General features: G+C 44.0%; 1 protein-coding gene across 6 annotated transcripts in view; it reads right to left on the bottom strand.

The window, feature by feature from the left end:
* SMARCA2 (SWI/SNF related, matrix associated, actin dependent regulator of chromatin, subfamily a, member 2) overlaps positions 1 to 14642 on the bottom strand; it is a 631684-nt gene that overhangs the window by 542312 nt on the left and 74730 nt on the right. For 4 of the 6 annotated variants that reach the window (XM_063913944.1, XM_063913943.1, XM_063913946.1 and 1 more), the window contains exons 2-3: positions 13501 to 13739; positions 5348 to 5480 (exon numbers count right to left, since the gene is read on the bottom strand). In XM_063913944.1, the coding sequence (XP_063770014.1) occupies positions 5348 to 5480; positions 13501 to 13725 (358 nt within the window). In that variant the 5' untranslated portion in view covers positions 13726 to 13739. The remainder of the gene's footprint in view (positions 1 to 5347; positions 5481 to 13500; positions 13740 to 14642) is intronic. The other 2 variants (XM_063913945.1, XM_063913950.1) reach the window with 1 other exon arrangement.

Genomic DNA, 14642 nt, shown 5'->3' with positions numbered 1-14642 from the left:
AACCAAAACCCGCCCATCTGTCTGTTAACCAATTACGGTCATTCAAATATAATTAAATGTAATACTAACTGAACCCACATAGATCAAATCACTGCACATATTAGTGCATAATTAATAACAATAGTACCACATATATCAAATGCAAATACATGAATACAAAGCGCTCACCCTCTCCCTGCAGATGTCAGTACCGCCGGTGGAACGCACGCCATCAGTGACCCGCATAGTGCTTACGCCTCAATTAGATAACCAGCTGCTTCCGGACTCGCAATCTCACACTGAAAGTTCAGTGGAACGCATAGCGCAGCTGGCACGCAAGGCGCTTCCGCCTTCAAGCGTGAAATAATGATAGAAAGGGAATAAGATAACGGAGCGCAACATCAATGTGCTGATATAGAAACTTTAGCATCGTTAATTTCTAAAATGAAATAAAGTGACCGAACATGTGTGTGGTTATATAGTGACAAGAACACTAATGATTTAAAGTAGGTACAGCTTGGGTAGGTATCAGGAGCTCCACACCGAAAAAATGCAGCATAATAAAAACTGATGAAAATAATGAGAATATATCAACATATATACTAACTAAACTAATAGCACCTAACTACGACTAACATAGCAAACAACACATTTAAAAACATATATTTACTTAATAGGACTGAAAAGCTGGGTCGCCATGGTGGACACCCATGAACACAAACAATGTAAATTATTCTCACAATGAACTATATTCACATTAACTCATGTTCAGAGGAAAACACTAAGATGGTTCTGTTCGTTCAGCCCCCTTGGAGATACAGTGCCCAGGTAGTGTATCCAATACGCCTCTCTTTTTAATAATAATGCGCCTCTGTCACCTCCCCGTGGTGGTGGTGGAATCCAATCGATAATCATATGCCGCAATGTGGCTACTTGATGTTTAAACTGCATGAAATGAAGTGCCACAGGTTTGTCCGTCTTACCGCTGGTGAGTGCCAACTGTATTGAGGATCTATGTTGGTTGATCCGTTCACGGTATGTCCTGATGGTTTTCCCCACGTACATTTTCCCACAAGGGCATGTGAGATAATAGACCACATGATCCATCAAACATGTTAGATGGTATCGTAGCTCAATCTTGGTACCATGCAGTGGGTGATTGAAGAAGCGTCCAGTTATCATGGCTCTGCAGGTCATGCATTTCAGGCACTTAAAGCAACCTGGATTCACATTTAACCAGGTAGTGCCAGAAGTCATCGTCGGTCGCATAGTTGGTCTCATCAGCATGTCCTTCAAATTGGCACCCCTTTGCACACTCAAAAGAGGTGGTCGACTGCCGACCTTTTTGAATTTCGGGTCAGTGCTGATCATGGACCAATTTTTCTTTATTGTTCTTTCCACATTATGTAAGCCAGTATTGCAGCTGGTCTTGAATATGATGCGATCCCGATTTTTATTTCTATTACTGGTCTTGTTCTTATGTAAATTGCGTGCTTTAATCAGACATCTGTCGACCACTGCGGCTGTGTAACCGCGTTCAATAAATCGCTGTCTGCACTCGAGCAGTTGTACATCGGCATTGATATCATTGGAATTGTTTCTCAGTACCCTAAGAAATTGAGAAACGGGTAGGTTTGATTTTAACCTGTCCGGATGATGGCTAGACGCCCATAATAGAGTGTTCCGGTCCGTGGGCTTGCGGTATAGGGTATATTCGAGTACTGATGGAAAATCCGGGTTTTTGTATATTGTAATGTCCAAAAAATTAATATTAGACTCACTCACTGTGGCAGTTAATTTAATTGGACTGGTGAGGGCATTCAGGGTATCCACCATGGCAAAAAACAGTTCAGCGGAGCCCCGCCAAACAATAAAGAGATCATCAATGTATCTCTTGTAACATACAATGTGCTCAGCATAGTTACACAAGATATTCTCATGTTCATACTTTGCCATGTACAAATTGGCGAACCCCGGGGCCAAATTAGAGCCCATAGCGGTGCCCGCCAATTGTACATAGTACTCATCCTGGTATTGAAAATAGTTGTATTTAAGTACCAATCTAATCAAACTCAAAATAAATTCAATAGGCGGACCCTCATAAGGTCCTTTAACCAACGCCTCCCTTACAGCAGCAATCCCCTCCTCATGAGGGATAACCGTATACAAAGATGTTACATCTAGGGTAGCTAGTACACAGGTCGATACATCATCAGTAATAAGGGCCAATATACCCAAGAGGTCACTAGTGTCACGAATGTAACTGTCCATCGCCCTCACACAGGGTTGGAGGAAGTGGTCAACAAACCTGGCCAACGGTTGTAGCAGGGATCCTTGTGCCGATATTATCGGCCTCCCTGGAGGTGTAATTAGGGATTTATGTACCTTGGGCAAGGTGTAGATAATGGGACAGATGGGATAGGCCACAGATAGATACTCATAGACCTCATCATTGATCCATGCACATTGTAGTGCCTGAGTCAACAAGTCATCAACCTCTTTTTTTAATCTAGGGGTCGGATTATAAGGAATCTTAAAGTAGGTGTTATTATCAGATAATTGTTTTCTGATTTCAAAATCATAATCTACAAAATCCTGGAGAACTACTGCTCCCCCCTTGTCCGCATTCCTAATTACCAGATTGGTGTTGCGTTTAAGATCTCTCAGCGCTTGCCACTCACTCTTGGATAGATTAGAGTATCCTTTGTTGTCATTATTATTTTGTAACACCTCGCTATCAATAACCTGTAAAAAGGTTTTTAAGCTGGCATTATTAGAAATAGGATCAAATTTACTGGTGTTTTTAAACATTCCAAGTGATCGTATTTCAGGCTGCGATTGATTATTGATAAATTTATTATCGAAAAATTCCCTAAGACGTAATTGGCGTCCCATTTTATATCTTTGGATAGACCAATTGAAGGACTTAAAGTGACACGTGGGGACAAAAGACAGACCCTTACTTAACAGGGAAGTTTCAGCCTCTGACAACACATGGGTAGATAAATTAAATATTAAGTTCGGGAACCTCTCCCTCCTCGTCCCCGTGGTTTTGCACCTCCCCCTCCGCGGGTGGGATCGCCTGTGGCGACTTTGGCTCTCCGAGCTCTGGTGCCTGGTCCTAAAAAAGAGGATGAGGCCCCCGACCCGGATGGCGGTACGCTATCTGTGAATTCAGAGTCAGAGGAGGAATATCCCTGTGGGTAATTGAATCTCTGTTGCCTGTGGTTATATCTGTTCTGCCGGTTACGTCGCCATCTGGTGGATTGATCATCCCCAGATAACCACTTGTATACCGAATGCTGCTGGTAGTCAGTTTCCACAGTTTCCCATTTTTTTCTCTTGAATGCTAACAGTTCAGATCGGTACTTGTCAACTTGTGATTTAATTTTGTCTAACCAATTCTCTGACTTGTCAGCCTTCAAGCTGGAGGTATGTTCACGTTCAAACACTTCAATGTCACTTTTTACTTTTTTAAGTTCTATCCCCACTTCCTCTACAACAAGTATAAGTAGATCAGATGAACATTTGTTCAATATTTCACACCATTTTACACAGAAGGATGGATTTTTTCTACCAATAGTGGGAGTATTGGCAATTCTAAATCCCCTGGGGATTCTCTTCTTCCGATAGTATTCGGACAGAAACTGTCCGTGCAGAGTTAAATCTATTTCCCTCTTCTTTAGTTTGTTAAGCTTATGGAAAAGATCTAGAGGTGTTCGAGCTGGTAATTGATCAAAATCTGTCTGATTAAACAGGACTCTCTCAATATCATCATCAGTATAGCTAACAAAAGCATTTTCTGCCTCACTTAAAGAATTTTCATCTAGTATGCCTCCACTCAGAGACATTCTATACCAGGAGAGAGTATGAACAATAATGCACCCAGCGATTCAGTCCACATATAAATAAAGCAATTAAAATAACCAAATTTGGTCAGATAGATAGAAATTTGTGACAGATTGAATCAAAGTAACAACAAGAAAAACCTGCTACAGAGTCGTCACAGAAGAAACATGAACAATAATTGTCCAAATAATCATGGAGGGTGCTCACTTAGAAGTATACCATAATGGTATCGTCCAATATTCCAAAGTAAGTGAGTGCCACTTCACTTACTTTGGTATATATATATATATATATATATATATATATATATATATATATATATATATATATATATATATATATATATATATATATATATATATATATATATAAATATATATATATATATATATATATATATAAAAAGTTCTGATCCGCGCACACTGTGTTTTGTCCAGAGTTTGTTTGATTGACACATGCAGTGCCTGCTCATCCACTCCTGCCAGGAGCCACGGGTTTCTAGGTAATATTAAAAATAAGGAGAGCGCACCAGTGAATAATAGTAAAAAGTAACAATTTACTCATGTAAATATCCACGTACATCAAGGTTAAAATTCATGCACTTAGCCACTTTCTCCGATAACCGCCGCCACAGTACAGTCCTTCAGTCAGCGGGGTATTCTTCCCGGAGATGCAGTCTGCTCTGTATCAGGCGGAAGACAGGATTCGTCTTGCACATGTAAGCCACGCCCAACGCGTTTCGTCACTTGGGGACTCCTGACGAAGTCCCCAAGTGACGAAACGCGTTGGGAGTGGCTTACAAGTGCAAGACGAATCCTGTCTTCCGCCTGATACAGAGCAGACGGCATCTCCGGGAAGAATACCCCGCTGACTGAAGGACTGTACTGTGGCGGCGGTTATCGGAGAAAGTGGCTAAGTGCATGAATTTTAACCTTGATGTACGTGGATATTTACATGAGTAAATTGTTACTTTTTACTATTATTCACTGGTGCGCTCTCCTTATTTTTAATATATATATATATATATATATATATATATATTTATTTTTTTACTCCAAACAACATATAACAGGGAAGCAGGGTCGGGCATAGTATTGCTTTTCTGATGTTATGGGATATCCATACAGGATGTATAACCGAGCTTTTGTATCATTATTATTAGTTGTGTCTTGTTTTTTAAATGGCATTCTTTGCTGAGTAATAGTGACAATAATTACATTACCTGTAGGTATTCTCCAAATAATGTTACATTATGATGCCACTGGCCACTACAGTGCACGCTTTAGTAAGATACCATAAATATCCTTTTTGAGATTCTGCCAAAGCAGTCATGATTTACAATGCACTCTTTACTTTGTGATCTTATTAAGGAATCTGTTTAAGCTACAAGAAAAGCACTTTAGTTCTTTAGCTATCCTAAACACTGTAATCAGACCAAACTGGAGTATATGTATTTGAATGTCATGTAATTAAAACCAAATGTATTACATCCAGAGAGGAAAGTAACAGTAGCAAATACCTTGGCTATGCTGATCCATGGGGCTCTGAGGAGGGCCCATACCAGCATGTGGTGGTCTCATGGTTGAAGTCTTCATAGTAGCACAGTGCATCTCATCGGACATCCCTTTGTCATGCATGCTCTCCATGGGCTGCTGAAACACATTGGGCTCAAGAATTATTTTTGTAAATTGTTTCACTTTACAATATATTATACTTGTATTTAGTCAAATACACAATAACCTGTTTACTAAATCTAATTATTTACTAATGTAAAAAGACATGCTTCAATTAATACTGTTAGCACATACAGTATGCCTAATACAATGGTACCAGCATGCAGCAGTTTTGGTGCATGGTACATTTTCACACAAGCCTGCATAGGTCACATAAGGATCAGTGGGGCAAATGTATTAATCTGGAGAAGGCATAAGGAAGTGTTAAACAAGTGATAAATGCAAGGTGATACACGCACCAGCCAATCAGCTCCTAACTATTAATTTACATATTGGCTGGTGTGTTTATCACCTTGCATTTATCACTGGTTTATCACTTCCTTATGCCTTATCCAGGTTAATACATCTGCCCCAGTGAGCCCTATGCTGTTGTTTCAGTTGTACAGTATGTGCCATGCTGGACTAGGTTTACACACAAAAACCCTCAGTCTATCCATACCTCCTTACAGGGTCTCACAACATTTTAAATATAGAGCAGCTTTAAACTGGCAATTATAATAACTGCACAAAATTATTCCAGCGGCATGTAATGTATTAATGTTAAAGGTTTCAATTCAGAGTTGCATAAGAGTCAGTTTACAGACTAATCATGCCATATTTTCATGCTCTTTAACCGAGCATACACATCTATGGGCGATTGTAGGTTAAAACGAGCGCTAAATTATGCGTGTAGAAAGTGAGTGTGGCACCTGTAAAAAAGAATAATGATTAATACTTAAAAACTTCTGTTTACAGCTCTTTTGAGATATGGTTAGGTTGGTGGTATCCAGATATAGATGTAAAAGTCCGGAATCTAACTGTCCCTAACTTACCCACGGGGATTCCTCAGCCGTTGGTATCGCTGTGAGGGCTGTCCGTGGCCGGCTTTGTGAGTCGCAGATCTCACCGCTGCGTCCAGCGGCAGAAGGATGTTGTAAAAAAGCCGGAAATATCGACGTCAGTTCGGGTCCGCAAAGCGGCGTAGATGTTCTTGTCTGTGATACCACTTGTCCACCAACGCGTTTCGTGCTTTATAACTTCTACATCACCATGTGCAAACACAATCCCTGAGAGCCCGGCCTGTCAGATTTCCACTCGGTAAGTTAGGGACAGTTAGATTCCGGACTTTTACATCTATATCTGGATACCACCAACCTAACCATTTCTCAAAAGAGCTGTAAATAGAAGTTTTTAAGTATTAATCATTATTCTTTTTTACAGGTGCCAAACTCACTTTCTACACGCATAATTTAGCGCTCGTTTTAACCTACAATTATCTTTTTTATCTGAGCTGCTTTTACATAAGCGCAGACCACATTTTTTTGATTTTATCCATGGGCGATACGCCAATTTATCAGTAAATAGAGTTGACACTGAAAAGCGTAAGTGGATAACGGATGTGAATGGGCAAATAATATCTGTAAAGCGCTACGGAATATGTTTACGCCATTTAAATAACTGATAATAATAATGATAACGAGTCATTCACATATTGGCTAAGTTGAGTGCAGTAATGTCATGGGCATGTAAACAGAATTACAGGCTAAGGAGATTTGAGCCTATGCATGGATCAGTCTTACATCAGGGTAATCTATTACATAAGGTAAAGAGCTGGTGCAAGAGCACATATAATAACAACAACAGCTATTTGAACATGTGGACTTGTAGAAGCAGCGCAGTCACACAGAAGTGTACACGTCTGCATACAATATTTCTCTAACGTCCTAGAGGATGCTGGGGACTCCGTAAGGACCATGGGGATAGACGGGCTCCGCAGGAGACATGGGCACTTTAAGAAAGACTTTAGGTCTGGGTGTGCACTGGCTCCTCCCTCTATGCCCCTCCTCTAGACCTCAGTTTGATACTGTGCCCAGAGGAGATGGGTGCACTTCAGGGAGCTCTCCTGAGCTTCCTGACAGAAAGTATATTTGTTAGGTTTTTTATTTTCAGGGAGCCTGCTGGCAACAGACTCCCTGCATCGAGGGACTGAGGGGAGAGAAGCAGACGTACTTCTGTGAGTTTCAAGGCTCTGCTTCTTAGGCTACTGGACACTATTAGCTCCAGAGGGATTGGTACGCAGGTCTCACCCTCGCCGTCCGTCCCAGAGCCGCTCCGCCGTCCCCCTCGCAGAGCCGGAAGATAGAAGCCGAGTGAGTATGAGAAGAAAAGAAGACTTCAGGAGGCGGCAGAAGACTTCATGATCTTCACTGAGGTAACGCACAGCACTGCAGCTGTGCGCCATTGCTCCCATACACCTCACACACGGCAGTCACTGTAAGGGTGCAGGGCGCAGGGGGGGCGCCCTGGGCAGCATGTAGAACTCTTTTGGCAAAAATAAGTATATGTACAGCTGGGCACTGTACATATATAAGAGCCCCCGCCAAATTTTGAGATTTTCAGCGGGACAGAAGCCCGCCGCCGAGGGGGCGGGGCTTCTCCCTCAGCACTCACAGCGCCATTTTTTCTCCACAGCACCGCTGAGAGGAAGCTCCCCGGACTCTCCCCTGCTTATACCACGGTAGACAGAGGGTTTTAAAGAAGGGGGGGGCACAAAATTGGCGCATATTGTATATGTAAACAGCGCTATCTGGGTAAACATAATATTATTGTGTTTTTGTCCTGGTCATACAGCGCTGGGGTGTGTGCTGGCATACTCTCTCTCTGTCTCTCCAAAGGGCCTGGTGGGGAAACTGTCTTCAGATAAGAGGTTCCCTGTGTGTGTGGTGTGTCGGTACGCGTGTGTCGACATGCCTGAGGTAGAAGGCTCACCTAGAGAGGAGGGGGGAGCGTATGAATGTGAGGTCTCCGTCGGCGGTGCAGACACCTGACTGGGTGGATATGTGGAATGTTTTAAGTGCTAGTGTGAACTTAATGCACAAGAGATTAGACAAAGTTGAGGCTAAGGAACAGTCAGGGATGAACCCGTGTCTGTCCCTATGTCGCCGGGACCTTCAGGGTCTCAGAAGCGCCCACTATCCCAAATAGCAGACACTGATATCGACACGGATTCAGACTCCAGTGTCGACAACGATGATGTAAAGTTACAGCCGAAAGTGGCAAAATGTATTCGATATATGATTATTGCAATAAAAGAAGTGTTGCATATCACAGAGGAACCCCCTGTCCCTGACACGAGGGTACACATGTATAAAGGGAAAAAAGCCTGAGGTAACTTTTCCCTCCTCACATGAGTTGCACGAATTATGTGAAAAAGCTTGGGAATCTCCAGACAAAAAACTGCAGATTCCAAAAAGGATTCTTATGGCGTATCCTTTCCCAACGGACAGGGTACGGTGGGAATCATCCCCAAGGTGGACAAAGCGTTGACACGCTTGTCAAAAAAGATAGCGCTGCCATCACAAGATACGGCTACCCTCAAGGATCCTGCAGACCGCAAGCAGGAGATTACCTTGAAATCCATTTACACACATTCTGGTACTTTACTCAGACCGGCAATTGCGTCGGCCTGGGTTTGTAGCGCGGTTGCAGCATGGACAGAATCCTTATCGGCGGAGATTGAAACCCTAGATAAGGATACCATTTTATTGACCCTAAGCCATATAAAGGATGCTGTCTTATATATGAGGGATGCTCAAAGAGACAGTTTACTGGGTTCCAGAATAAACACTATGTCAATCTCTGCTAGACAAGTCCTCTGGACCCGGCAGTGGACAGGTGATGCGGACTCAAAAAGACATATGGAGGCTTTACCTTACAAGGGGGAGGAATTGTTTGGGGAAGGTCTCTCGGACTTGGTCTCCACAACTACGGCAGGTAAATCGAATTTTTTGCCTTATGTTCCCTCACGACCTAAGAAAGCGCCACATTATGAAATGCAGTCCTTTCGTTCAAATAAAAGCAAAAGAGTGCGTGGATCCTCCTTTCTTGCCAGAGGTAAGGACAGAGGTAAAAAGCTGCACAGCACAGCTAGTTCCCAGGAACAGAAATCCTCCCCGGCCTCTAGAAAATCCACCGCATGATGCTGGGGGAGTCCGCCCCAGTGGGGGCACGTCTTCGACTTTTCAGCCACATCTGGGTTCGCTCACAGGTGGATACCTGGGCAATAGAAATTGTTTCTCAGGGATACAAGCTGGAATTCGAAGAGGTGCCTCCTCGCCGATTTTTCAAATCGGCTCTACCGACTTCTCCACTGGAAAGGGAGATAGTGTTAAATGCTATTCACAAATTGTTTCTTCAACAAGTGGTGGTCGAAGTTCCCCTACTTCAGAGAGGGAAGGGATACTACTCAACCCTGTTTGTAGTTCCGAAACCGGACGGTTCGGTCAGACCCATATTGAATTTAAAATCCCTGAACCTATACTTAAAACGGTTCAAGTTCAAAATGGAATCACTCAGAGCGGTCATCCCCAGCCTGGAAGGGGGGGGATTTTATGGTATCCCTGGACATAAAGGATGCATACCTTCATGTTCCCATATATCCACCTCATCAGGCGTACCGGAGATTTGCGGTACAGGATTGTCATTACCAATTTCAGACATTGCCGTTTGGGCTTTCCACGGCCCCGAGGATTTTCACAAAGGTAATGGCGGAAATGATGGTGCTCCTGCGCAAGCAGGGTGTCACAATTATCCCGTACTTGGACGATCTCCTCATAAAAGCGAGATCACGAGAGAAGTTACTGAACAGTGTGTCACTTTCAGTGAAGGTGTTACAGCAACACGGCTGGATTCTCAATATCCCGAAGTCGCAGCTGGTGCCTACGACTCGTCTGAGCTTCTAGGGCATGGTTCTGGACACAGACCAGAAAAAGGTTTTTCTCCCGATAGAAAAGGCTTAGGAACTCATGATTCTAGTCAAGAACCTACTGAAGCCAAAACAAGTGTCTGTGCATCATTGCACTCAAGTCCTGGGGAAAATGGTGGCAACATACCAGGCCATTCCCTTCGGCAGGTTCCATGCAAGGACCTTCCAATGGGACCTATTGGACAAGTGGTCCGGATCACATCTACAAATTCATCAGCGGATCACCCTGTCCCCCAGGGCCAGGGTATCTCTCCTGTGGTGGCTGCAGAGTGCTCACCTCTTGGAAGGACGCAGGTTCGGCATTCAGTATTGGATCCTGGTGACCCCGGACGCGAGCCTCAGAGGGTGGGGAGCAGTCACAAGGGGAAGAAACTTCCAAGGACTCTGGACAAGTCCAGAGACTTGTCTTCACATCAACATCCTGGAACTGAGGGCCATATACAACGCCCTATGGCAGGCGGAGAATTTACTTCGCGACCACCCAGTTCTGATCCATTCAAACATCACCGCAGTAGCTCATGTAAACCGCCAAGGCGGCACAAGGAGCAGGGTGGCAATGGCGGAAGCCACCAAGATTCTTCGCTGGGCGGAAAATCATGTAAGCGCGCTGTCAGCTGTGTTCATTCCGGGAGTGGACAACTGGGTAGCAGACTTCCTCAGCAGGCACGACCTGCATCCAGGGGAGTGGGGACTTCATCGGGCAGTCTTCGCACAGATTGCAAGTCAGTGGGGACTGCCCCAGATAGACATGATGGCATCCCGTCTCAACAAAAAGCTACAGAGGTATTGCGCCAGATCAAAAGATCCTCAGGCGGTAGCAGTAGACGCCCTGGTGACACCGTGGGTGTTCCAGTCGGTTTATGTGTTTCCTCCTCTTCCTCTCATACCCAAGGTATTGAGAATAATAAGAAAAAGAGGAGTGAGAACAATTCTCATTGTTCCAGATTGGCCAAGAAGGACCTGGTATCCGGATCTGCTGGAAATGCTCACAGAAGATCCGTGGCCTCTTCCTCTAAGACCGGTCCTTTTACAACAGGGGCCATGTCTGTTCCAAGACTTACCGCGGCTGCGTTTGACGGCATGGCGGTTGAACGCCGGATCCTAGCGGAAAAGGAATTCCGGATGAGGTCATTCCTACGCTGATAAAGGCTAGGAAGGACGTGACATCTAAACATTATCACCAAATATGGCGTAAATATGTTTCTTGGTGTGAGGCCAGGAATGCTCCTACGGAAGAATTCCATCTAGGCAGTTTTCTTCACTTCCTACAATCTGGAGTGAATTTGGGCATAAAATTAGGCTCCATTAAAGTTCAGATTTCGGCCTTATCCATTTTCTTTCAAAAGGAATTGGCCTCTTTACCTGAAGTACAGACTTTTGTGAAGGGAGTAATGCGTATTCAGCCTCCTTTTGTACCTCCGGTGGCGCCTTGGGACCTTAACGTGGTGTTAAGTTTCCTTAAGTCACATTGGTTTGAACCACTTAAATCAGTGGAGTTGAAATATCTCACTTGGAAGGTGGTCATGTTTTTAGCCTTGGCTTCGGCTAGGCAAGTTTCGGAATTCGCGGCTTTATCACATAAAAGCCCCTATCTGGTTTTCCATATGGATAGAGCGGAATTGCGGACCCGTCCTCAAGGTGGTCTCATCCTTTCATATGAACCAACCTATTGTCGTGCCTGTGGCTACACGTGACTTGGAGGATTCCGAGTCCCTGGATGTGGTCAGGGCTTTGAAAATTTATGTGGCCAGAACGGCTAGGATCAGAAAAACAGAAGCACTGTTTGTCCTGTATGCAGCCAACAAGGTTGGCGGCCCTGCTTCAAAGCAGATTATTGCTCGCTGGATCTGTAACACGATTCAGCAGGCGCATTCTACGGCAGGTTTGCCGTTACAGAAATCGGTTACGGCCCATTTCACTAGGAAGGTGGGCTCGTCTTGGGCGGCTGCCCGAGGGGTCTAGGCACTACAGCTGTGCCGAGCTGCTACTTGATCGGGGTCAAACACCTTTGCAAAGTTCTATAAGTTTGATACCCTGGCTGAGGAGGACCTCCTGTTTGCTCAATCGGTGCTGCAGAGTCATCCGCACTCTCCCGCCCGTTTGGGAGCTTTGGTATAATCCCCATGGTCCTTACGGAGTCCCCAGCATCCTCTAGGACGTTCGAGAAAATAAGATTTTAAACCTACCGGTAAATCTTTCTCGTAGTCTGTAGAGGATGCTGGGCGCCCATCCCAATTGCGGACTACTTCTTCCAGACTTGTATATAGTTTTGCTTACATAAGGGTTATGTTATAGTTCCATCAGGTTGGACTGATGCTACGTTATTTTTTCATACTGTTAACTGTTTACTTGATACACACGTTATACGGTGTGATTGGTGTGGCTGGTATGAATCTTGCCCTTGGATTAACAAAAATCCTTTCCTCGTACTGTCCATCTCCTCTGGGCACAGTTTCTCTAACTGAGGTCTAGAGGAGGGGCATAGAGGGAGGAGCCAGTGCACACCCAGACCTAAAGTCTTTCTTAAAGTGCCCATGTCTCCTGCGGAGCCCGTCTATCCCCATGGTCCTTACGGAGTCCCCAGCATCCTCTACGGACTACGAGAAAAAGATTTACCGGTAGGTTTAAAATCTTATTATTACATGCATTTATGGCACACTACTTGTCAAAATATAAGTGCAGAACGTAAGTCTAACATTAAAATGTGCAACCTTGACTTACAAACTATTTAGGCGTACATGCTGAAAACATGCTTGATAAAGTACAATTCCATATGCACAGTTGTATGAAGGTTAACACACAATGGGGCAGATGTATTAACCTGGAGAAGGCATAAGGAAGTGATAAACCAGTGATAAGTGCAAGGGGAGAACACATCAGCCAATCCGCTCCAATATGTAATTTAACAGGTGCTGATTGGCTGGTGCGTTTATCACCTTGCACTTATCGCTGGTTTACAACTTCCTTATGCCTTCTCCAGGTTAATACATCTGCCCCAATGTTACCATCTATTGGTTAAAAAGAATCTTTGAAAATGGTGATTTAAGAACAAAAACAAAACTTTGGTTACTGACCTCACCTGTACGTACTGAATAATAAAGCATGGTAAATACTACAGGACTACAAATATCTCCCAATTGTGGCTAAATTACATTTTAATATTGGATCATTTCTGTATGTATTAATCACTCTTACCTTATGCATCTGATGCATATTGTCTGGTGCGTAATCTGATGGACCCATGCTAGACAGTTGGTGAGAGACACTAGGTGGACCAGGGCTTGGACCCATCATACTGTGTACTGACCCCGGTGAAGGCCCAGGTCCAGGGCTCGGTCCTAAAATAGGCCCTGGGGAAGGTCCAGGACCTGGGGAAGGCCCCGGGTGAGGCATTGCACCCGGATCCGTTGGCGTAGACATCAAATGCTCCGTGTCTGGGAAATAACAATAACACAAAATTTACTATAAGCATTACTATCATCAAAAAATCACAACTATATTGCCTTCAAACTAACAATCAGTTGAGGAGAATATTTCCACACTTCTGTGTAGTGATAAGTAATTTATAGTGTTTATTCTCCCATAGGAAGAAATGGCTTAACACACATGAGATCACTAAGTGCTGAGGAAATTTCTGTCACATAGAAAATATATGAAACTTAAGTCGGGTACACACTGGACGATGAATGTACCCGTCGACCTCATTAGCGAAGGGACCCAGTGAAAGGGCAGGCATCCGCAAATGCATACACACTAGCTGATGCCACGAGCGACAGTGGGGGAGAGCAGGTACAATGCTTCATTCAGCAGCATGGCCCTCACTGCTGATATTGCCCGTCAGGCACCATGCACGGCCAATGTCGCTGACGATGCGAGGGAGTGCGCATAATCAGCGTCATAGTGCATACTCAACAGACGAGTCAGGCACATCATCCACTATATCATCTAGTGTGTGCCCAGCAATAGAATATGATGGCAGATAAGAACCACTTGGCCCATCTAGTCTGCCCATGTACATACACACACTTATACCCCTTATATACTAGGATTACTGGGGGGGGGGGGGGTTGTTGAGAAACAATTAACCTACCAGTATGGTTTTGGATTAACAAAGGAAAAAGGAGTACATGGAGGAAACCCACGCAAGCACATGGAGAATATGCTAACCATTACACCATCCAAACTGCCCTAAACTGTTTCCTAATTCATAGCAACCATGTATTCAACACTAACAAATATTACCATAAAATAAGCAATTACAGGTTGAGTATCCCTACTCCAAAATGCTCGGGACCAGAAGTATTTTGGATATTGGATTATTCCGTATTTTGGAATAA

Source organism: Pseudophryne corroboree, chromosome 1, assembly GCF_028390025.1.
Source record: "Pseudophryne corroboree isolate aPseCor3 chromosome 1, aPseCor3.hap2, whole genome shotgun sequence".
Classification (NCBI taxonomy): Eukaryota; Metazoa; Chordata; class Amphibia; order Anura; family Myobatrachidae; genus Pseudophryne; species Pseudophryne corroboree.
Note: the sequence above shows the minus strand (reverse complement) of the source record. Positions and strands in the feature narration are given on the sequence as shown.